The 25,824-nt window shown below is 41.4% G+C and overlaps 1 protein-coding gene across 7 annotated transcripts in view; it reads right to left on the reverse strand.

Moving 5' to 3' along the window:
* The window catches only part of lin54 (lin-54 DREAM MuvB core complex component), a 97,302-nt gene that overhangs the window by 40,138 nt on the left and 31,340 nt on the right, over positions 1 to 25,824 (reverse strand). For 3 of the 7 annotated variants that reach the window (XM_055639429.1, XM_055639421.1, XM_055639438.1), the window contains 5 exons: positions 25,053 to 25,142; positions 24,546 to 24,653; positions 17,699 to 18,408; positions 7,733 to 7,823; positions 7,473 to 7,618 (listed from right to left, as the gene is read on the reverse strand). In XM_055639429.1, the coding sequence (XP_055495404.1) occupies positions 7,473 to 7,618; positions 7,733 to 7,823; positions 17,699 to 18,373 (912 nt within the window). In that variant the 5' untranslated portion in view covers positions 18,374 to 18,408; positions 24,546 to 24,653; positions 25,053 to 25,142. Of the gene's footprint in view, positions 1 to 7,472; positions 7,619 to 7,732; positions 7,824 to 17,698; positions 18,409 to 24,541; positions 24,654 to 25,052; positions 25,143 to 25,824 lie in introns of all 7 variants that reach the window. The other 4 variants (XM_055639462.1, XM_055639454.1, XM_055639447.1 and 1 more) reach the window with 3 other exon arrangements.

Consider the following 25,824-nt stretch of genomic DNA (forward strand, 5'->3'; position numbering starts at 1 on the left):
TTTATATGCCTCTTCCTTGGCTTCAACACTATCCTTGACTTCCCTCGTCAGCCACTGTTGAGCCACCTTCCCAGTTTTATTTTTTCGCCAGACAGGGATGAACAATTTCTGGAATTCATCCATGCGGTCTTTAAATCTTCGCCATTGCATCTCCACTGTCAACCCTTTAAGTATAATTTGCTCATACCTTCAAAGTCTCCTTCATTCATGTTCAGGACCCTAGTCTCTGTATTAACCGTGTCACTCTCCATCCCAATGCAGAATTCCAACATATTATGGCCATTGTTGCCCAAGGGGCCTTGCACAACAAAATCGCAAACTAATCCTTCCTCGTTACACAATACCCAGTCTAGGATGGCCTGCCCTCTAGTCGGTTCCTCTATGTATTGGTTTAAAAAACCATCCCGTATACACATTCCAGGAAATCCTCCTCAGTGCTGTTATCAATTTTGTTGGCCCAATCTATATGTAGATTAAAGCACCCATGATACCTTTGCTACACGCATCCCTAATTTCCTGCTTGATGCTATCTCCAACCTCTCTGCTGCTGTTTGGTGGTATACAACTTCAACAAGCGTTTTTTGCCCTTGGCTATTTCGCAGTTTTACCCATATCGCTTCTACAGCATCCAAGCTAATGTTTCTCCTTGCTATTGCATTAATCTCATCTTTAACTATATCGTTCCCAGGAATAAATATCACCAACAATTTGTCCTAAACTAGCTACATCGAAACTATAGCCAAGAAACCATATCAATTAATTAGGACGTTTGGCATGTCCCCACCAACCCTCACCAATTTCTACAGATGCGCCGTAGAAAACATTCTATCGGGATGCATCACAGCATGGTTTGGGAACAACTCCATCCAAGACCGCATGAAATTGCAGTGAGTTGTGGACGTAGCCCAGACCATCATCAAACCAACCTCACTTCAATTGACTCCATCTACACTTCACGCTGCCTCGGCAAGGCAACCATCATAATCTAACCATCATAATCCTCCTCCTGAGGACATTAAAAAAGACTGGTCTGCCCCAACAGCTGCTGACAACGTTCTACCACTGCACCACAGAGAGCATATTAACGTATGGCATCTCTGAGTGGTATCTCAGCTGCACGGAGGCGGAGAGGAGAGCTCTTCAGCGTGTCATCCACAGAGCGCAGAGGATCATTGGGACACAGCTACCAGCCTTGGAGGGCATCTACCACACACGGTGCCTCAGGAAGGCCGTCAGCATCCATAAAGACTCCTCACACCCTTGTAACGGACTGTTCGAACTACTTCCCTCCGGCAGACGTTATAAGGCCTTCTACGCCCGCACCTCCAGACTCAGAAACAGCTTTATTCCCAGAGCTATAGCGGCTCTGAACCGGCCCTGCTGAGTGCCCCCCATCCCCCCTGGACTGTCTCCCTCGGATGGTCACGTCACACAGGTTATTTATTTATTTTACTCTTCTTTTAGCTGACGTGCAATGACAATAAAATATATTATTATTATTATATTATTAGGACCAGTCTCACCCAGCCTCTCCCTTTTCTCTTTTCCATTAGGCAAGAGGAACAGAAGTTTGAAAAGGCATACCCCCAGATTTAGGGACAGTTTCTTCCCAGCCGTTATCAGGCAACTGAATGGTCTTCCCATCAGCTAGAGTACAGTCTCGACCTCTCATGTACTTCATTGGAAGCATTTGAATGAGTTTTAATTGGACTTTATCGTAAGTTAAATGTTGTACCCTTTATCTGTACACTGGGGATGCCTTAATTGTAATCATGTTGATCATTGTCATCGTGTCTTGGTTCTTGTCTTGTTGTATGAGTGCAGAAACCAAATTTTGTTTGAACTTCATTTGAGGTTCAAATGACAATAAACGGTATTGTATTGTATTGTATGCTTAGTCTTTTCTTTGACTGGATAGCATGCAAACAAAAGCTTTTCACGGTACCTCAGTACACATGATAGTACTAAACTAAACTAAACTGAATCCGATATCATTAAGGAACCTTGTGCTACATCTTGTTCGACCCTTTTTAAAATCTAAGTATACAAGGTCCACTGGTTCCCCTCTACACACTCGGGCCAATGCTTCTGCAAAGAACTAATAAATTGGTCAGATGCTATTTTCCCCTTCATGTAACCAAGATGACTGCTTGATCAGATTCTGACTTCAGAATAACTGGCTTAAAGTTACATGCTCTGTGCCTCTTTGTGAATAATGATATATGACAATCCTCTGGTACTTCAAAATCTAATATTTTAGCAAAATTATAATCACTTCATCCTCAAAATGACGATTAGTTTGGAAAACAAAAACATTTCTGAAAATTGTGCCAACAGAAAAGTTGATCGGCTCGGGAATTAAATGCTTCTTCCTTGGAAGATTTGGTACATCCACAAATACTCTCTTGAACTTCTACAGGTGTACAGTAGCATACAGAATGCGGAGAGCATATTGACTGGTTGCATCATGGGCTGGATTGGCAACTTGAAAGCCCAGGATCGAAGGAGATTACAAAAAGTGGGAGACACTCCATCACAGGTACTGACCTCCAAACCATTGGAGGGATCTGAAGAAGGTGCTGCCTCAAAACAGCAGCTAGCATCATCAAGGACCCTCGCCACCCTTTCATTTCACTCCTGCCATCAGGAAGTAGGGACGGGTGTCTGAAAACCATGACCTCCTGGTTCAGGAGCAGCTTCTTTCCAACAACCATCAGGCTATTGAACACTACAAACACCAACAAAGCTACAAACTGTCTTGTTTGCACTCAGGGTTTCATATTTTTGTAATGCATTAATATTGTTTTATTTTTAATTTAACATGTTTTGTTTGTAATGTTATCTATGAGTAGATGTGTTCACAAACCCTTTATGCTGCTGCAAGAAAGAATTTCATTGTTCCATTTCAGTACAAAGAAAATTAAGTACTCTTGACTGCTCATGACCACAGCATTCGCTTTCATTTTATCTTTACTGCTCTTGCCTCTACTTTTCTGCCATCTATTGGGCTGAAACGTTATTGGAAATGAAACATAATGGTTGAAGTAACTCCACAGGACAGCAAAATCGTTAAGAAAGGTGTAGAGGGATACGAGTCAAATGCATGCAGGCAGTGTCGATTGAGCAACTTGTTCAGGAAGGTAAGTTGGACCGAAGGGCTTGTTTCCATGCTGAATGACTGACTGCCACAGAGATTTATTTGGCTATACACTGTCTTTTCATTCCCTTTCAGTTGAGGCAGAGATTTACTTGCACTTCCTCCAACCTCATCTACTGAGGTGTGGGCTCCTATATATTGGCGAGACCAAACATAGTCCTTGGTCTACGCAATCTCCCGTTTGCCAAACATTAACTCCCCATCCCATTCTGACCTTTCTGTCCTGGGCTCGTCCACTGTCAAGACGAGGCCACGCACAAATCAGAGGAACAGCACCTCATATTTCGCTTGGGCAGCTTGCAACCCAGCGGTATGAACATTGATTTTGCTCATTTCAAGTAACTCCTGCATTCCCTTCACCACCCTAGTCGTCCTGCCAGTTCCACTATTTGCATTCTTGTATTACTCTCATTAGCACATCTTCCCCAGCCAACATGGATTATGGGGCCATTATGGACTCCACCCTTCCCAAGGTCATCTGTTGCTGGTCCCGATTTGTTCTGGCCTTTTCTCGCCTCCAGTATCAACCCCCCCCATATCTTTCAGTCTTTAGAAGGGTTCCGCCCCAAAACATCACCTACTCCTTTTCCCCCCAGAGATGCTGCCCGACCCACTAAGTTACTCCAGCATTTTGTGTTACTAGGGGAACTAGGGGTACTCTAAGTAGGTATGTTACAAAACCTACCTGAATCGTGGCTGAGCATCTGCCCCACCCCTTGTGTGTGATTTTGGAGCTGTTTGGAGGGGGCGGGTTTAAAACCCGATTTTTACTAGGCTGTTCCAATCGCAGATGTTCAGCCTAGTAAATCATTAACGGAGAATCACTGCAAGACCCGGTCCCAAAAGCTATTATTAGTTTTATAGGCCTCGAATAGTAGATACAATAATTTTAAAAGCTCTCGTTCAGTTCGCAACCTCTCGCAGCCCCAGGGTTTTATAAAGCAAACAATTAAAGGTATGTACCTTATTTTTACATTAAATGGGGCATGTATATAACCCTATAATTAAAATTTTCTATAGCGAGTAGCTCATTTTGGGCTTTTTATATCCCGCAGTATTTTTCTCGGCATTTGAAGGCACAAATCCAGCGTGATTTGAACGTTCTAAACCAGCGCGTTCACAGAAACCCACTAGAAAACCGATTTAAATGGGCATTTATTTACAGCCATTGAACACTAAATTCCTTCCATTTGGCCTATAAATTAATGTAAATTAGATATAAAAATCATGTTATATTGTGAATTATTTGTGAATAATCTTTGGACACTTAGGCTATTTAAAAATGTTAATCTTTCCTTAAGAAATGTGCTTTTGACTATCCAAGATCACAGCTTTTTTGTAATGTCCATTGAAAATCAATAGGGAACAAGATGCTAATTTCCGAGTATGAAAATGGTCATAACTTTTTTAATACTTGAGATATGAAAGTGAATTTGGTGTCAAATTAAACTTATTGTTATGCTTTATCTGATGGGATAAATTGCAGACTTGATTTTTTAAATCTCAAAATTTTGTAACATTGCTACTCTAAGGTCCGTGAGGCTGAGGTTGGGAAGGGGAGGGGTGGTGGGATTTTTTTTATGTGCAGTCATACCCATGAAAGAGTACAAGAATGCATAACTTGTTTATTGTGTATTTATAATATAGTTTATAGTGTATTATATGTCATAGCTGGTTTCTTGCATCTCTCTCTCTCTCTCTCCCTCTCTGTCTCTGTGTTGGCTGCAGCCATCGTCTGCTTCAGTGAGGGAAACAGGTCGGTGGTTGATCAAAAGGCCCCTCGAAGACTGTGCCTGATTGGCCGCCGGGTGACCAGCACATTATGCGATTGGACACAATGCCTTTGGAGACAGCGGCTGATTGGACGGGAGGAGACCGATTTGTTGATTGGACGGGAATTTTAAGGGAATCTGGTCGGTGATTGGACGCAACCCCCTTAGAGACAACGGTTGGTTGGCCGCCAAATAACCGGGCACAAAAAATTGACAAATAGGAAAACAATAAACCCGGAATTCCGATTTAAATCGGAAGAATATCATGCCCGATCTGCAGCAAAGATCTGCAGTAAACGCTCTAGTATCTTTGATCTGCCGTTCCTTCCTGTTGAAGAACCCTGGCCCGAAACAACTCCTAATCCATTTTCTCCACAGATGCCGCCTAGCCCGCTAAGTTCCTCCAGCACTCTGTTTTTTATTTAACTCTTGAAATTGAACTTAGACATAAAGCTGGAGTACTCAGCAGGACAGGCAGCGACTCTGGAGAGAAGACCCTTCTTCAGACTGAACTGAACTCTCGTCGGTGAGAGCACTTGTGATTGTCTGCAGAAGGGTCTCGACCCGAAACGTCACCCACTCCCCAGAGCCGCTATCCGTCCCGCTGAGTCACCCCAGCCCCCCTGTGTCCACCTTCAACTCCACAGCCAAAGAAAAAACACAGAGTGCTGAAGGAACTCAGCGGGCCAGGCGGCACCCGCGGAGGGAACGGACCAGGAGCTGCCCCGGGTCAGTGTGTCCCCCCCCCCCCCCCCCCCCCAACAAGAAGGAACCGCAGATGCAGCCGTCCCCGCAAAACGCCAAATGATTAAAAGTATTAAAAGTAAAGCTGCCCAGGGCCGGCCTTAAGCCAATTGGACAGATTGCTCTCAATTGGACCCCGCGCTAATTTTCCGTATTTCATACGGAAATACGAATTTGCGTTGTTAAGTCCTGATAAAAAAAAAACATTTGCCTTGTTAGATATGAATTTTTTTAAACGAACATAGATAAAAACCGCTGCACTGACTATCAGACAAAAACGATTTGTTAACTACCACTGTTAGCACTTGTTAACAGCCAGTAGTTAACACGTAGTTATACAATGTGTCATCAATGCATCGATCCACATTCCTCAGTAAATGTAATTGTGTTTTACTGAATGGGTGGGGGGTGGAGGGTGACGGCAGGTGGAGAGATGGTGGGAAAAACGGGAGCACACCGGGACAAGTTGAATCAGTTGTGATCTTATTGAATGACAACATCGGGGATCATGCCAGCAACCAGCTCAAGAGCGGGTCATTGGGCGATGGATAATAGGACAGCGGGTGGTGGAGCTTACTCCATGTGTCAGTGCGAGTAACCTCAATTTGGTCCCTTGTTCGCGCTGACACAGGAGTAAGCTACACTGCCCGCTGTCCTGTTATCCATCACCCGCTGACCCACTCCACTCTATGATCATTGCTCTTGAGCTGGTCCCCTCACTGTTCAGACGGAGAGCACTGCCAGAGATGAGCGGGCCGGCAGAAGGCGCTGAGGTCCCGGAGGCCGCTCGTAGCCACGCGAGCTGCTTCTCTCCCTGACCAGAATGCAGTGGCTCCGTGCCCGGAGCGTTGAGGAAGCGGTGTGTGAGTGGGTTTCTGGCATGATCCCCGACCCCCTCTTTCTCAACGCTGCTGCCCTCCCCGCAACTTTACGCCTGGCCAGACTACCCACATGCTGCGAAAGGAACTCTCCCTCCAATTGGTCCTTTGAACTAGTATTGTCATTCAATAAGATCACAACTGATTCAACTTGTCCCAGTGTGCTCCCATTTTTACCACCATCTCTGCACCTGCCGTCACCCCCCACCCCCCACCCATTCAGTAATTCAGAAAGAAGGAGATTTGGAAGCCTTGAGCAAATTGAATTGTTAATTTCTTTATTTTTATTTTTACGGAGAGGAAAACAATCTGCGCATGCGCTGTTTAAGATTTTTTAAAAGCCGACTGACTGCCTACCCTGAATAATTACTCACGGCACGTGCATGAATAGGACTCATTTATAATTATATATTTCTATTTCTATGAAAATTGTTCCCAATTGGGCCCCGCACCTCCTAAGGCCAGCCCTGAAGCTGCCCCTTCTACACCAGCAATATGCCTCAGCTTCACCAAGTGGGGAATAACTCTAAGGAAATCAGCATGACATCCCCATTTCATACTTTCATGTCATTAAATTGTATGGCATAACAGGAAGGACGATTTATTCCCTTCAATAGCTGGATTACAACTGCTCAAATGCACTGCACTCAAGGACCAAAGAAAATCAAAATGTATGACAAATAAAATATAAAACCAGGCCTCAAAGGGTGAAAAGAAAAACCGTGTTGATCACTGTTCACTGCTCTTTTATTTATTTTTTAAAGCGGGGGGGTGGGGAATGAATAAGTAATACATTCATATAACATTTGGAATATTTTTGAACACTTAAAAAAATGAAACGTTTCAAATCTGTCAGACCACAACTCCACAATATCCGTCAGGGCCTCCCACCACCCCTCTAAATAAAGAGGGGGATCAAACCTTATTTGGAGACTTCAGTGGAGAGATTGCTATCTTGGTGGCTGTCTGTTGTGTTAAGGGATTGAGGCTGGTTCCAGTAACACCACTTTCAGAAATAGTAATGGTATTTGGGGCAGTTCCGATTGCACTCTGAGAAAGAACTCTACCTGCAAAATAATCAAAACAATCAGAAATAAATACATTTAAATATTTGTATTCTGCAGAGTTAATCTCACATTTAAAAAATCTATAAATCACTGAAAGAACAGTGGTAGAATAACCTGTTATAATATTCTTCTGGATGGGTTTGGCAATGATAACTTTCGTGATCATTGGTGTTGAAGAAGAAGTGGATATGCATTTCTTGGCGATCTGCAAGGCAGAGAAACTTGTGTAAGAAAAAGATAACGTCCTTTAAATGTCTTTTTTAAATTTTGTTTGTTTGGTGTCTCCAACCAGACGTTGCAAAAGGAGAGAGGTTCTGATGACATACACACTGCAGAATATTTGGATGAATCATTGAAAGTTGGAACAGAGGAGTGCATTCAGTCTATCGTGACTGTATATTTCATAACTTGTTACCCAGCCTAATTTCTGCTTAGAGCTCACTAGGTCTGCAGCCCTTATGATCATAACTTCAAGGACAAGTTATATGGACCAGTTCAAATGTAAACTGCAGCCTTGATCGGATACCTTCCCTGCTACATCATCCAACCAAATAGGCATACAAAAACTAGACAGAGTAAAAATCAATGACAAAGAGAGGGAAAAGGGAAGGAAATACAAGAACAAAAAGACACGCAAGTGATTAAATCCTTCGATCCGAGGATGTAAGAAGAGGATGACCACTGTGCAACGTACACAGAGCTTGAATTTTAACTGATGAATAAACAAAATATTTGATGGCCCTGTTAGTTTTTGATTGATACATGGGGAAATAAAGGGAAACTGCAAATATTGTTTTCTGAATTAAAATTACTTTTCAAAATACAAATGCAGACCACCGAGCTTTCCCACTTGCCTGTGGGATACACTTGTCAGTGATATAAAATAAAACTGGGGCAAAGCACAAATGGAAATGGGGTTGTACAAAAAAGACCGGACCAGAACAGTATGATGTCACAACAAAAATCCAAAATGAAATTAATGTACAAGGGAAACAAAAAAGATGACATCACTCAAACTTATCCTGAAACAAGCAGATAAACTGCTTGGCTTAGTGAGCTGTTTCGGAACAGGAAGTAGTTACCATAGGTACACAAAAATGCTGGAGAAACTCTGCGGGTGCAGCAGCATCTATGGAGCGAAGGAAATAGGCAACGTTTCGGGCCGAAACCCTTCTTCAGACTGATAGGGGGTGGCAGGGAGAAGGAAGGAAAAAGGAGGAGGAGGTGCCCGAGGGCTGAGGGATGGGAGGAGACAGCCTGAGGGCTGAGGAAGGGGAGGAGACAGCAAGGGCTAACAAAATTGGGAGAATTCAACGTTCATGCCCGCAGGATGCAGACACCCCAAGCGGAATATGAGGTGCTGTTCCTCCAATTTCCGGTGTTGCTCACTCTGGCCATGGAGGAAACCAGTAGTTACCATAGGTTTTGGAAATTCATTCCTGGTGTGTTGCAAGCAAAGCAAGTAATAAAAAATAACTTGCTGTTCATGCATGCCCTGAGGTGTGCGATAATTCACCCATTTACATTCTGCAATGACAAATTGAGGAGTGCTATAACTGCAAATGTGAAAACAGTACAAGGCGGCTATTTCTTTGAGCATATTCAAAAAGCCTGTGATACATCAATTCTTGCAAGTTGTTGCAGTACATGATTTGCAACAGGACACTGATACAGCTCATTGACTGGATCTTTTGCACTCTTAAGAAAAAACAGATCTTGCCAAACAGCAAGGAACTCTGCAAGTGAAACTAAAAGTGTAAAATGAAAATTTCAAGTACAACTTATCCAGTGTAGGGGACAGATGTTGTATAGAATTAATATTCTAGCTGTGTTAGTTGGCACATTTGTGGAGGAAATTCATTCACCTGAAACATATCAATTTCTTACAACAGCAGTTATTTTTTCATACAATACCTATGTTTCACTGCTCCACAAAACTGAATGTCTAAACTCAAAATTAACTTGCAGTTATCATAATTTTAAATCAATATATAAGAATATTAAATTAAATGTTATCAATCCCGTTTATTCACATTGATTTTTATTTTCAAATTGGTATCACCTCAGAGAACCTGACAGAATATCCAACAAAAGGATTGGCAAGAGATAAAATTGAGCAAATGACTTGCAGATAAACCAGAAGTAGAAAAGGTACACTGTCTTTCCAGCCATTTTTATCTATTTGTAGAGAAAACAATTGTTCTATTCACTAATGAAGCGTTAAATAAACCACGGACTAATGGAATATTAATATTTTGTGTTTATCTCAGAATTTGAGATGAATTTAAGAAAATCTCCCACTATGATGAAAATTGTGTCATAAAAAGTATCAAAAGAAAAACACAAATGTGATGTTGTTAAACAACAGATTAATTCACAATCAGCAAAAAAAACAACTGTCCTTTTTGCTGTCTATAAAAAGTAAGGGCCAGTATATGCCCAGAGCCATCAAACATACCTCGTATGTTAACCCAATCATCCTCAGGGTCATTCTCGCGAACCTCCTCTGGGCCTTCTCCAATTCCAGTACATCCTTCCTCAGATATGGGGCGTAAATCTGTTCATAATATTCTTGATGTGGCTTCACAAGCACCTTATAAACGCTCAGTATTACATCCCTGTTGTTGCATTCTAGCTCCCTCAAAATGAATGTTACCATTACAGTTTTCTTCCTTACCACCAACTCAACCTGCCAATTATCCTTTAGGGAATCCTGCAACAGCACTCCCAAGTCCCTTTGCACCTCCGATTTCAGAATCCTCTCCACATTTAGAAAGTAGTCTATGCCATTATTCCTACTACCAAAAGTGCATGACCATACACTTTGTGGCACTGTATTCCTTCTGCCACTCCTTTGCCCATTCTCCCAAAATGCCCACGTCTTTCTGCAGACTCCTTGCTTCCTCAACACTACCTGCTCCATCACTTTGAATCATGTGTAAACTTGGTCACAAAGCCATCATTTCCATCAATCAGGTCGTTAGCATTTAACATGAAATGTAGCAGACTCAACATTGACCCCTGCGGAACACCACTAGCCACCGACAACCAACCAGAAAAGGCCCCCTTCAATTCCACATGCCTTTTGCCATTCAGCCAATCTTCTATCCATGCTAGTACCTTGCCTCAAGTGCCATGGGCCCTCATCATGTTTAGCAGCCTCACATGCGGCATCTTTTCAAAGGCCTTCTGGAAATCCAAATAAACAACATCCACTGACTCTCCTTTGTCTGTCCTGCTTGTTACTTTCTTAAAAAAAATTGTAACAGATTTGTCAGGCCAGATCTCCTCCTAACAAAACTATGCCAACTTCAACCTATTTTATCATGAGTTCCCATGTATCCCAAAACCTCAACCTTAATAACGGACTCTAAAATGTAACAACCACAACAATCAGACTAATTGGCCTACACTTCCCTTTCTTTTGCCTCGCTCTCTTCTTAAATAGGGGAGTTATATTTGTGATTTTCCAGTCTTCTGGAACCATTCGCGAGTCGGGAATCCCAGCAATTCTTGAAAGATCACTACTAATGCCCGTCATGCAATCTCTAAAACTACTGCTTTCAGAACTTTAGGGCTTAGTCCATCTGGTCCAAGTGGCTTGTACACTTTCAGACCTTTCAGCTTTCAAGAATCTTTTCCTCAGTAATAGCAATTTCACAACAGACAACACTCTTAAATTTCTGCCCCCAATACTTTTAAATTTCTGGCACATTGCTGGTGTCTTCCGCTGCGAAGACTGATCAAAGACCATTCAGTTTATCCTCAATTTCTTTGTTCTCCATTATTACTTCTCCAGCGTCATTTTCTAATGGTCCAATGTCCACACTCTTGCCTCTCTTTTACTCTACATTTCTGAAAAGAACTTTTGGTATCTTTTTATATTATTGGCTACCTGACCTACATATTTCATATTTCCTCCCCTTATTGCTTTTTTTTTTTAAAGCTGCCTTCTGTTGGCTTTTAAAACTTCCCAATCCTCTCGCTTCCCACTAATCTATGCCATGTTATATGCCTTCTATTTTGCTTTTATGCTGTCTTTAACTTCCTTTGTCAGCCACAGTGGCCTAATTCTCCCTTTAGTACGTTTCTTCCTCTAAGATGAAAAGATCCTGAGTCTTCTGAATTACTGCCAGAAATTTCTGCCATTGCTGCTCCATCGTCATTCCTGCTAGGGTCCCCTTTCAACCAACTTTAGCCGGCTTCTCCCTCATGCCTCTGTAGTTACCTTTACTCAACCGTAATATCGATAAATCTGATTTCAGCTTCTCCCTCTCAAACTGCAGGTTGAAGTCTACCATATTATGATCACTACCTCCTAGGGGTTCCTTAATCTTAAGCTCCTTAATCAAATCTGGTTCATTACACAACACAAAATCCAGAATTGCCTTTTCCATAATGGACTTGACCACAAGCTTCTCGAAGAACCCATCTCGGAGGCATTCTGCAAATTCCTTCTCTTAAGTTCCAGTAACAACTTGATTTTCCCAGTCACTTGCATATTGAAGTCCCCATGACCACTGTAACATTGCTATTCTTACAAGCCTTTTCTATTTCCGGATATAATTTGTGCCCTCCATCCTGGCTACTATTCAGAGGCCTGTACACAACTCTCACCAGGATCTCTTTACCCTTGCAGTTTCTTAACTCGTCCCACAAGGATTCTATATCTTCTGATCCAATGTGTTTCAACACAATTGAGTTTTTTTGAAGATGTAACCAAGGAGAATGGTGACAAGGCAGCAGATGTTATCTACACGGACTTTAATGAGGTCTTTTATAAGGTCCCATATGATAGATGGCAATAAAGATTAAGATATGGAATCCAAGTTGAGCTGGCTAACTGGATCCAACTTTGACGGTGAAAGGAGGCAGAGAGTGGTGGTGAAAGGGCTTTTTTTTCTGATTGGAAGTCTGTAACTAGTGATGTACCACAGAGACCTTTGTTTGAGATGTATATTAACAACTGGGATGCAGGTGTAGCAGGCACAATTAGTAAGTTTGCAGATGACACAAAAATTAATGTGAACTAAGAGTAATGAAGAGCAAGGAAGATCGTCTAAGACTGCATCAGAATGGAAAGTTGGGTAGAGAATTGGCAGATGGAATTTAATCCCAAGATGTGTGAGGTGATGCATTTTGGGAAGTCAAATAGGGATAGGACATTTACAGTAAATGATAGAGCATGAAGGAATGATGATGAACAGAGACACCTAGGGGTCCAAGTCCATAATACCCTGAAAGTGAACTGTCAGGGTTGTGACTGCACTATATGGAATGCTGGCCTTCATAGGTCAGAGCATAGCATATAAGGGATGGGGCATTATGTTGCAACTTTACAAAACACTGGCTTAGTTTTAGTTTAGTTTAGAGATACAGCGCGGAAACAGGCCCTTCGGGTCCGCGCCGACCAGCGATCCCCACACATTAACACCATCCTACACCCACTAAGGATCATTTTTACATTTACCAAGCCAATTAACCTACAAACCCGTCTTTGGAGGAAACTGAAGATCTCGGAGAAAACCCACGCAGGTCACTGGGATAACGTACAAACTCCGTACAGACAGAACCCGTAGTCTAGATCGAACCTGGGTCTCTGGTGCTGCATTCGCTGTAATGGCCCTGTCCCACAGTACAAGTTCATCCCAAGAGCTCTCCCGAGTTTTAAAAAAAATCAAACTCATGGTAAGCACGGAGAATGAACGTAGCGGGTACGTCGGAGCTCGGAGACGTCAATTAGCGGCTCGTAACGCTAACTGCAGGTACTCGGGAAGACTCGCCAACGGCAGGTAAGCTTGGGAAGACTCGTGAAGATTTTTCAACATGTTGGAAAAATGTCCACGAGAGCCCCAAGTACCGACGAGCGGACATTACTGTAAATCTCCGAGTTCGATTCAGGACAAACTCGGGAGAGCTCTTGGAATGAACTTGAACCGTGGGACAGGGCTATAAGGCAGCAACTCTACTGCTGCTGCCCCCGTGACCGCCCATGCACTTGGGAGTACTGCGTCCGATTCTGGTCTAGGAGGGATGAGATTGTGCTGGAGAGCGTGCAGAGGACATACATCAGAATGGTGCCTGGATTCAAGGGCTTTATTTATGGGGAGAGATTGCATAGACTGAGCTTGTTTTCCCTGGACTAAAGGAGGCAGAGGGTGTGACTTGATGGAAGTATATAAGATTTGGGACAGGGTAGATCAGCAACATTTTTTTCCCCATTATATCATTTCAAAAAGAAAATGGCACAGATTTATAGTGAGTGGAAGGACTTTTAAAGGGATACATCTTTTATATACAGCTAACCCTTGTTTGAATGGACCACCGAGAGGTTAGGGTGGGGGAGTGGTGTCCGTTATTGCCAATTGGCCACCATAAGGTGCAACATATAATGATCACTCCATGAAATGATGAGTTGTTTTCACATACAAAGTTCTAACAGCTAAAAATGTATTTTTGTTACTGCTAAAAATACTAAAGGCTGTTTGTTACATTGTTTAATAGAGTATCAATGCTCAAGTGTCGATCAAAGCAATTGCTTGTCAATTTAATTCACCGCTCGCAGTGTAACTTGCAGCCTGTGTTCTTAAAGAGACACTGGTGTCTGATTACCCTGGGGACACTCAGGCATTTACAGTGCATTCAGAAAGTATTAGAAACATAGAAATTAGGTGCAGGAGTAGGCCATTCGGCCCTTCGAGCCTGCACCGCCATTCAATATGATCATGGCTGATCATCCAACTCAGTATCCTGTACCTGCCTTCTCTCCATACCCCCTGATCCCTTTAGCCACCAGGGCCACATCTAACTCCCTCTTAAATATAGCCAATGAACTGGCCTCAACTACCTTCTGTGGCAGAGAATTCCAGAGATTCACCACTCTCTGTGTGAAAAATGTTTTTCTCATCTCGGTCCTAAAAGATTTCCCCCTTATCCTTAAACTGTGATCCCTTGTTCTGGACTTCCCCAACATCGGGAACAATCTTCCTGCATCTAGCCTGTCCAACCCCTTAAGGATTTTGTAAGTTTCTATAAGATCCCCCCTCAGTCTTCTAAATTCTAGCGAGTATTCAGACCCCTTCACCTTTTCCACATTTTGTTACATTACAGCCTTATTCTAAAATAGGTTAAATTCATTTTATCATCAATCTACACACAATACCCCATAATAAAAAAGCGAAAAGAGGTGTTTAGAAATTTTTGCAAAGTAATTAAAACGAAATAACTGAAATATCACATTTAGATAAGTATTCAGACCTTTTACTCAGTTGAGACACCTTTGGCAGCGATTACAGCCTCAAGTCTTCTTGGGTATGACACTACAAGCTTGGCACATCTGCATTTGGGTAATTTCTCCCATTCTTCTCTGCAGATCCTGTCAAGCTCTGTCAGGTTGGATGGGGAGCGTCGAGGCACAGCTATTTTCAGGTCCCTCCAAAGATGTTTGATTGTTTCAAGTCCGGGCTCTGGCTGGGTCACTCAAGGACATTCACAGACTTGTCACGAAGCCACTCCTGCGTTGTCTTGGCTGTGTGCTTAGGGTCGTTGTCCTGTTGAAGGTGAACTTCCATCTCAGACTGAGGTCCAGAATGCTCTGGAGCAGGTTTTCATCAAGGATCGCTCTGTACTTTGCTCCATTCATCTTTCCCTCGATCCTGTCTAGTCTCCCAGTTCCTGCCGCTGAAAAACATACCCACAGCATGATGCTGCCACCACCATGCTTCACCGTAGGTATGGTATTGGCCAGGTGATGAGCGGTGCCTGGTTTCCTCCAGACGTGACGCTTGGCATTCAGGCCAAAGAGTTCAATTTTGGTTTCATAAGACCAGTGAATCTTGTTTCTCATGGTCTGAGAGTCTTTTAGGTGCCTTTTGGCAAACTCCAAGTGGGCTGGCATGCGCTGCAGATGTAGTTGTCCTTCTGGAAGGTTCTCCCATCTCCACAGAGGAATTCTGGAGCTCTGTCAGCATGACCATCGGGTTCTTGGTCACCTCCCTGGCCAAGGCCATCCTCACCCAATTGCTCAGTTTGGCTGGGCGGCCAGCTCTACGAAGAGTCCTGGTGGCTCCAAAGTTCTTCCATTTAAGAATGATGGAGGCCATTGAGCTCTTCGAGACCTGCAATGCTGCAGAAATTGTTTCATACCCTTTCCCAGATTTGTGTCTCGGAGGTCTACGGGCAATTCCTTCGTCTTCATGGCTTGGTTTTTGCTCTGACATGCACTGTCAACTGTGGGACCTTATATAGACAGGTGTGTGCCTTTCCAAATCATGTCCAATCAATTTAATTTACCACTGGTGGACTCCAATCAAGTAAAAACATCTCAAGGATAATCAATGGAAACTGGATGAACCTAAGCTCAATTTTGAGTGTCACAGCAAAGAATCTGAATATTTATGTAAATGTGATATTTCAGTTATTTCTTTTTTAATTACTTTGCAAAAATGTCTAAACGCCTGCTTTTGCTGTTTTATCATGGGGTATTGTGTGTAGATTGTGGATTAAAAAAAAATTTTTAAAAAAAATCCATTTTGGAATAAGGCTGCAACGTAACAAAATGGGGAAAAGTGAAGGGGTCCGAATACTTTCTGAATGCATTGTAGACATACATTTAAATAGGCAAAGCATAGAAGGATACAGTCCTAATGCGGGCAAATGGGATTAACGTAAGTGTGCATACAGATCATCATGGACATGGTGGGAAGAAGGGCCCATCTATATAATTAAAAGATTCATCTTGACCACTTCCTGTCTGTGCTGTATATTGATTTTAGAAAAAACGCTACCTTGTATCGCTGTGATTTTTGGCCACCTTACTTACAATCCTCCTCCGCTGAGTCAGCCCCGAGGATTTTTCCCATCAATGAAAGATAAAAAAGTTATGAGTGTTTAAAAATCCTTGAGATCAGCTGATTGGTCCTCTTGCATGTCAATCACCATGATGAAGGTAACGTCCCTTTCGGGGGCGGGGGGGCAGGATTATCAAACCCCGGATGCCTGGATGCGAGTCAGGCACTCCGCAAGATCGCGAAGGAGAGGCCACGACTGTCATTCTAAGCTGTGAATCAACTGAACTGTGAGTCTGCAATGTACTTACAATAAATGATTTGTTAGCCCATGACAACAATGCCATGAGTTGTTTGCCCTGCCTGTGCTTGAAAGTGCAGTGTTCAATTGGAAATGAAATGAAATGACAATGCCATGAGTTGTTTGGCCTGCTGCCATGTCTGTGTTTGAAACGGCAATGCTTTATCAGGTCTGACTGTGTTTGGAAGGAATAAATGCTTTATTAGGTCCGACTATGTTTGGAAGGAATAAATGCTTTATTAAGTCCAACTGTGTTTGGAAGGAATAAATGCTTTATTAGGTCCCACTGTGTTTAGTCCAAAAGTCCCGCTCATTTTGTGACTTCCGCTTAGTGGACAGATCGCGCTGATTGTGTAATTTCCGGTGAGTGCAGAGGTTGCGCTGATTGTGGAAGTGCCGCTGACTGCAGAAGTCCCATAGTGGAGAGGCCGTGCTCAGCCGTGAGTAGATTCAAGAAAGTTTACTGTCATATATATGGTGTGTGTCACTGTGTCATATATATGGTGTGTGTGAGTGTGTATGTGAGTGTGTGTGTGTGTGTGTGTGTGAGTGTGTGTGTGTGTGTGTGTGTGTGAGTGTATATGTGTGAGAGAGTATGTGTGTGTGATGAGTGGTGAGCCTGTGTGTGTGTGCGAGTGTGTGAGTTTGCGTATGTCTGTATGTGTGTGTGAGAGTATGTCTGTGTGTGAGTCTGCGTGTGTGTGTATGCGAGTGTGTGTGTATGTGTGTGTGAGTCCATGCGTGAGTCTGTATGTGTGAGTGTGTGTGTGTGTGTGTGTTTGTGAGTGTATGTGTGAGTGTGCGTGCGTGTGAGTCTGTGTGTGTATATTAGAATTGGTGGAGAGGTGGAATATTGCGTTGGGGACTAGCCCTCCCGAGTGAAGCTGGGTCGGGTCCCACTTAGTCTAGTTTCTATTACATACATCTATTTGACAGCAGGCAATAGAGAATTGTTATAGTATCGAACTCAATCAGAAACAAGGCATTCCTTACCTGTAAAGTTTTCATCTGAGTTTGAGCAGGCTGAATTGATGCCGTTAACACCGAGTTCCCAGGACCCAAAGTATTTGATGCTCCAATTCCTGTCTTTCCATCAAACCTTTCACTAATAGTAACCACCTTGATTTGTTTCTGCATTTGAGGATCCATGACTTGTAATTGTGATGGGTGTTGAAGGTGGGCTACCTGACATGACGGCAACGAAAGTACGATGGACTGTCTGGACTTTCCAAGAGTGGTCACCACAAACTGTTGTTCTATTGGCTCAGATTTAATAACCTGGCTTAAAGTAGGATGATCAACAGTTCCAGAGACTGCTTTGAGAACAACTTGATTTTCTGCCGAAGATCCACCAGTTGTACTTGGATGGTTGATTTTACTTGTAGGCTGTGATGAACTGTCAAGGTTTACTTCCATTTTTATCAATGGTGCACTTAAAATAGTACTACTATTTGTCAACACAGTTACGTGGTCTGCAAGGCTTGACAGAACCTGGGAGTGCTTGCCTTCATCTGGATGTACAATTTCCTCCAGTTCAGTTTCCATGGGAACTAATTCCTCATGCTCTGATGTTATTGTGACAGCCTCAATAGTGTCTTCATCGACAACAGTTGTGTCCATTATCTCCTCGGGAAGCAGACTAACCACCTCAGCCGAAACCACCTCCATCTTAATACTGCAGATACTTTGCAAAGACTCGGTAACTGAAACAAAAAGGAGAAAAAAAGTGGAATCCAGTTACTTGAACTGAAATAATTGTATTTTAGCAACCAACGATAGAAAACCTCTCCCAGGATACATAATTGAAGGCCTTTATCTGGATGTTGGATCCAAGCTCAGCAAGCATCCAAGAAATAACAACTTGCATTAAAATAAAAGTCACTGAAAGGTTAATTTAAACGAGTGTTTTAAAAAGCCTATGATGGTGACAGTTCTTTGACCTGATCATTAATTCTGTTTCTCTTTTTGTAGATACTACCCGCTGCTCAGCATTTCCAGTATTTATTTAGCTATTTAAAAGAAAAACATGTATTTATTTGGTGCATTTTATGCCCTTTTCATCACTAACTTATGATGGTGTAACACCATTAGGTACTTGATTAAACATTGCAGCATAGTAAACATAGCACTAGATTTGTGCACAGTAAGATCCCATAAACAGCTATACAATTGTAACAACAGGATTTAAGTAATATTGAGTGTCATTATTGAATAGATTGTGAACCCCCAACCTCCTAACTCAGCAGAGACAATGACGGTAGAATGACAGACACTCAAGGGAATTGCAAGCTTGAAACCTCAACAGCAAAAGGCACGGCCACACATGATGAGGAAAATAACAGAGTTTAGGAGTGATTCTCAAAAGGTGGACAAAAATAGGGGCTTTTTAACACATGGGTGAGAATGTTCAGGTGTTTGGAGAGCAAGACAGGGGATGGCCATTAAGTACAGGGAAGAAGAAGAAATAGCATTTGGTGCATTGGGACTAGGACATAGGAACTTTGGATATATTTAACTTTATGGCAAGTGGAAGATGGGGTGAAGACAAGTTTGTGCAGGTAGACATATGCCTTTAGCTGGTGAAGAAGAATAGGAACTAGAAGCTATATTCAGAAAGCCATTTCCAATATCTATAAGCTTTATGTTTTTTGCATTCTGTACAGTAATTTTCATTTTATTTCTTCACACTATGAGACTTTGTTTTACATTTCTATTCATGGCCAAATAAGATGAAGTTATGCACAGTCTGAACCAACCAAAGATAATGATATGTTTTCAAAAATGTATTCATGTTTGTAAGATTGACAATGCTGACTAGGACAATATTTATCATCCACGAGAAGGAGGTGGTGGGGTGCCATCTTAATAAGCTGTTGTAGCGTTTCTGATGAACATACTGCCAATGACCACGTGTGGGGAGCTCCAGGATCTGGACCCAGTGACAATAAAAAATGTGGCATGTATTTCCAAGTCAGGATAGTGTGCAACTTAGAAGGGAATCTGTCGGCAGCAGTGTTCCCTTTCACCTGCTGCCCTTGTCCATCATTGCTTTAGAGGCTCCTTGGTTTGGGAGACAAACAACTCTGGTACATTTTGTAGTTGGCAAATTCTGCAGCCACAGCATGTTGGCAGTGAGGTTCCAATCAAGCAGGCTACTTAAATAGTGCTGAGATTCCTGAAGTGTTGGAGTTATATTCAACAGGTAAGTAGAGAGTATTCCATCTCATACATGGCTTGGCTTAGGGCAAGGCAGAAAGGCTTTGGGGTGTCATGAGATGAATCAATGATTAAAATCAGCCTTTGACTTGCTCTTGTAACATTATGTTTATGTAGTTTCTCCAACTGAGTTCCTATTCCATGGTAATCCCCACAACACCAAGGAGAGAACAGCAATACAGGTAGATCTGTATTCATAGGAAAGCAATAATTCTGTTCCAAAGAATCATCGTGCTATAGAAAATTGCAAACTAAAGATAATTGTGTCAATGGGGGGAAAGGGGATTAAGGGACTAGAGAGTTCCAGACTCGTATCTTTTCCCCCCCAGGTTTATTCAAAGATAAAGGTCTTTTCAACAACAACAAGTTTCTTTTTGGTACTGAAAGCTAAATATACCGTATGTTTTATTATTTAATAGTTGCACGTATCAACAGAGGCAATTGCTTGCCAATTTCAATGCTGGCTGTAGAAGCATCAGCTTGCTCTTAAAATACAGTGGTGACTGATTGTTGTAGGGAGGTAATATGGAAACAAGTTTCATTTACATTTTTTGTTTAAATCAAAGACAGCTTTTCATATGTTTGTGAATTTTCCAACTTAACTTTTAAGTGGTTAAGTGGTTCTCTAATTCCTGACTGAAATCATTTCAAAACCAATTCAGCTCAAATAATGTAAATACTGTTCCCAAAATAAATTATTTGCATTACATCCAATTCGTGTTATGGAAACACATGTTATAGAAGAAGGGTCTTGACCCAAAACATCGCCTACTCCTACTCTCCAGAGATGCTGCCTGTCCCACTGAGTTACTCCAGCATTTTGTGCCTATCTTCCTTTTATTGAAGAACTATCTGTACCACTGAAAATCAAAGGTCACACAAGCAGCGATTGCTTAAACTGGAGTCATAGTGATAGTGTGGAAACAGGCCCTTCGGCCCAACATGTCCCAGCTACACTTGTCCCACCTGCCTGCTTTTTGTCCATATCACTCCAAACCTGCTGAGAAATTAGTAATAGAATTAAACATTACTAAAATTAAATCGGATAAGGGTGAGTTTCTAACATTGCCTAAGGATATTAATAAGAGGTTTGCCCAATTTATATACATCTAAAATAAAGACAGATGTAAGTAAAATTACAAATTCTTTAGATAATTGCAAGCTCCCAAAATTGGATAGTTTAGAACAAGAGCAATTAGGAGCACGGATTACTAGTGAAGAAATAAAACAAATAATAAACTCACTGAAAAATGGGAAGACCCCAGGACCAGACGGTTTTAGTAATGAATTTTATAAAAAATTTCAGGAGTCAATCGTACCAAGATTATTCAATTTATACATGCAGGCTTATACTGAAAATAAACTACCAGAAACCCTAGCAGAAGCAACAATACCAAAAAAATATAAAGATTTAGATGAACCGGGTTCTTATAGAGCTATTTCACTTCTAAATACGGATCAGAAAATTTTAGCAAAGATTCTAGCTAGAAGGCTAAATAATTATATTAACAATTTAATAAATACGGATCAAACGGGATTTATACCCAAAAGACAATCATTTAATAATTTGAGAAGGCTTTTCAATATAATGTACTCTCACAATGAGGACAATGAAGATATTTCAGTTGTCACGCTGGATGCAGAGAAGGCATTTGATCAAGTAGAATGGCAGTATTTATACAAGGTACTCCAAAAATTTAATACGGGAGAGAATTTTATTAGATGGATTAAACTACTTTACGATAGACCTACGGCAAGAATATTAACTAACAATACGCTATCTCCAAAATTTTACTTATCAAGGGGTAATAGGCAAGGGTGTGCCTTATCACCATTGCTATTTGCCCTTATGATAGAACCGCTAGCCGAAAGGATTAGAAATCACTCGAATATTCACGGATATAACAGCAAGGACTCAAAGAATAAAATTTCATTATATGCTGATGATATCCTTTTATATATTACTAATACACAAACGAGTATACCCACCTTATTAACACTAATTGAGGAATTCGGCTCTTTTTCAGGATATAGAATAAATTGGAATAAAAGCAAAATTATGTCTTTAAAACCACAGGATTCAAGACACTTACTAAAATTCCCCTTCAAAATTGCAACAGAAAAATTCAAGTGTCTGGGTATGCAAATTACGAGAAGCCACTAATCATTATTTAGTGCCAATTTTATACCACTATTAAATAAACTGAATGATAAGATTAAATTTTGGAAAACGCTTCCGCTCTCATTGATAGGTAGAATTAATGCTATAAAAATGACTTTCTTACCCCTTCCCTTCCCTTCCCGCACGCACACACCTAAGTTAGGATGGGGGTAGAAGCCAAAAGCGTAGGATGGGGTTGAAGCCCAAAAATAAATGCCTCGACTGTTTTTTTGCCAATCGTTATTGCTTTTGCAGGATCTAGTTAATTTAATCACTTTTTTTTTCATTGCAGTCACGAAAACAAGTGGTATTGTAACTATGTACTTTTCAGAGGTGATCTACACATTTTCTTTGTTACTTGTAGGCTTACATGTATACAATTTTATATTAAAATGTAGCTTAGATCTGTTTGGTCCATTAACTCGCAGGCACTTTTTAAGTGCACATTTTGATTACTTTCCATTCTACCATAGAGATATAAAGTCTATAATAGAATTTATTTATATTTCTGATTCTACAGACCTTCGCTGGGAACCTGGCACTCATCAAAATTGTTCCCAATTGGGCCCCGCACCTCCTAAGGCTGGCCCTGTCCAGGGAGTACATGAAAGTACATGAAAATCTGAGAGATACGGGGTATGTTGCTATTCTGGAATACATCTGCATCAAGAAGGAGGAATTACTAGAAATACTGAGCACAATAGAGAGGATGAATCCCCTGGGCCAGATAGGATTTATCTTAGGATGCCAAGGGGAGCAGAGGAGAAGATTACTGTGGCTTTTTTAAAACATCTTTGTTGGCAAAGAGTGAAGTACCAGGAGACTAGAAAATACCTAATGATATCACCTTGTTTAAAAAGGGCCGTAGGATTAAGCCTGGGAATGACAGGCTACCGACCCTTGCATCCGTGGTAGGCAAGTTGTTAAAGAAGATTTTGAAGGACAGGATTCATATTCACATGGAAAGGCTGGGACTGATTAAGAAGAGTCAGCATGGTTTTGTGCAGGGAAGATCATGTCTCACAAATCTGACTGAGTTATTTTGAAGCGGTAACTAAGTAAGTTGATAATGGATGAGTGGGAGACAGGATTTACATGTACTTCGGTAAAGGTCTTTGACAAGGTCTTGCAAGGCAGGTTGATCCAGATGATTAAGGGACAGAGGATCAGAGGCATGTTGGTAAGCTACATCCAAAATTGGCTGAGTGATAAGGAAGGTAATGATAGAGGATTTTTTTCATTGAGTGAAAATTGGTTGATAAACATAAAAGTAAGTAGATAGAAATGGATGTATCAGGCTAGTGGGGTACTGCAGGAATCAGTGCATTGGCCTCACCTATTTATAATATAGATCAATTATTTAGAAAAAGGAACAGAATGCAGTATTTTGAAGTGTGCCAATATTGCTAAATCGAGTGGACTGTGAATTATCACAAAGATACAAAACGTTTTCAAGGCAACTTATGCAGATTGATCCGAAGGGTAAAAATGTAGCAGATGTGGACAAATGTGATGATCCAATTTTGTACAACTGAAAGGCAACATATTATTTATATTATGTTAGATTGGGATGTTCCAACATAGAAAGATTTGGATGTTCTTGCACACCAGTCACTGAAAGCAAACATGCCAGTAAAGCAAGCAGTTAAGGCAAGTGCTATACCGACCTTAATGAAAGAGGATTTGAGAATAGGCACATACATATGTTACTATAATTATATATGGCTTTTTTTTTTAATGCACCTGTGATGATGTGCGTGGATTTAGTCTCTTTTCCGAGGAACAAATACACTTGATGGAGAGGGAGTGCAGAAGAGATTCATCAGATTATGAGACTTCCCTCCGAGGAGAGTTTAAGTTCAATAGGTTTATATACACCAGCGTTCAGAAGAATGAGGGGGGATCCAACTGAAATTTACAAAATCCTGACAAAACGACTGATCTAGAGAGGTATTTCTACACGGGTCATCGTAGAGTCTTGTCTCACCTTCTCCATCATGGTCTTGTTTGGCTCAGCCACCAAGCACGACACCTGGAGGCTGCAGCGAAGATTATTGGCTGTAACCTTCCCTCCATTAATGAACTGTACACTGCAAGGGCCAGGAAGCGAGCGGGCAAGATCATCTCTGACCCCTCTCACCCTGGCCACAAACTCTTTGAATCACTTCCCTCTGGAAGGCGACTCCGGATTGTCAAAGCTGCCACAGCCAGATATAAAAACTGTTTTTATCCACAAGTAGTTGCTCTACTCAACATCCAAAAATCTGTAGCCTCCCTCTGATCTGGTATTTTGTTGGTTCCATGCTTGATCAATGGTGTTTTATCATTAATGTTTTATTATTAATGATGTTTAGTGTTTTTGTAGTCATTCGTAACTGTCACTGCATGTCATGTTGTTACTTGTGGGCGGAGCACCAAGGCAAATTCCTTGTATGTGAATACTTGGCCAATAAACTTACTTACATTCCCCTGGCTGGGACGTCCAAAATGATGAGTCACAGATTCAGATTGCGGAACAAGATATTTAGGACTGAGATGTGGAACTTGCAGCCTCAGAAGTTAGTGAATTCCCTATAATAATAGAGCACAGAGTTAGTGAATGCAATGAAGGAGACAGATATACTCCTAACAAAGGTATGAAGGGGCAGAGAGAGAACACAGCATGGAGATAGAATTAAATTGAACAGTGGTGTAAGCTTGAAGGGTTGATAGGCACACTCGTAGCCCAATAAAGCAAGCAAGGCAAATGTGAGCTGGTGGAAGGGTTGCATGCCAAAAAGAGAACAAACTGACGAAGAAGGACGTGAGCAAATGCAAACAAACTAGCAAATCTTCCACATATCAAAATTTACAACTGAATTTGAAACTTAGCTCAAACTAATACAAAAAAGTTTTATGTTGCTTTGAATGCTTAAAAAATTGTCAATTAACTGGAAAGTCACTTATTTTTACAGTTGTTTATTAACTTACTCAGTTTCCAATTATCCTCTGTAGTTACATGTTGATATCATCAAATGTTTCCACATTGACATTTCTTCTGTTTATAACAATTATTTGAATCTGTAACAATTTACATAAATAATAAGTACAGAATAGTTTAAATCCATTTTACAGTACTAGAACAAAATCAATAAAATCCAATTTATAACCAAGAAGAAGTTAATAGGCAGACGTTCTTGACACCTTCATTTTGAAAACTTGATTTTATCCTTTCAAATTAACCACCTCAGTTGATATGCAAAAGTTAAACTATTCCACGGTAATGACAGCAGACAGGGGCAGCACAGTGGCACGGTGGTTGAGTTACTGCTTTACAATGCCAGAGACCAGGGTTCAATCCTGACTACAGGTGCTGTCTGTACAGAGTTAATACGTTCTCCCTATGGCTGCATGGATTTTCTCCGGGTACTCCAGTTTTCCTCCCACACTCGAAGGATGTGCAGGTTTGTAGGTTAATTGGCTTCTGTAAATTGTCCCTAGTGTGAAGGATAGAACTAGTGCAGGGGTGATCACTGGTCAGTGCAGACTCGGTTGGCCTGTTCCCATGCTGTATCTCTAAACTAAACTGACATAACAGGGCTGGGATACACACTGTTTATATGCAAGAAAATCAATAAAACAATTAAAGCTACAAATTATGAAACAATTATAAACACTGATCAGGTGAATATAAAGGTCATGTGGTAGACACCAACCTACAGAGCTCATAAGTGCACCGAGTTAGAATGCATTAATAGCGATT

This window comes from Leucoraja erinacea, chromosome 1, assembly GCF_028641065.1.
Source record: "Leucoraja erinacea ecotype New England chromosome 1, Leri_hhj_1, whole genome shotgun sequence".
NCBI classification, from domain to species: domain Eukaryota; kingdom Metazoa; phylum Chordata; class Chondrichthyes; order Rajiformes; family Rajidae; genus Leucoraja; species Leucoraja erinaceus.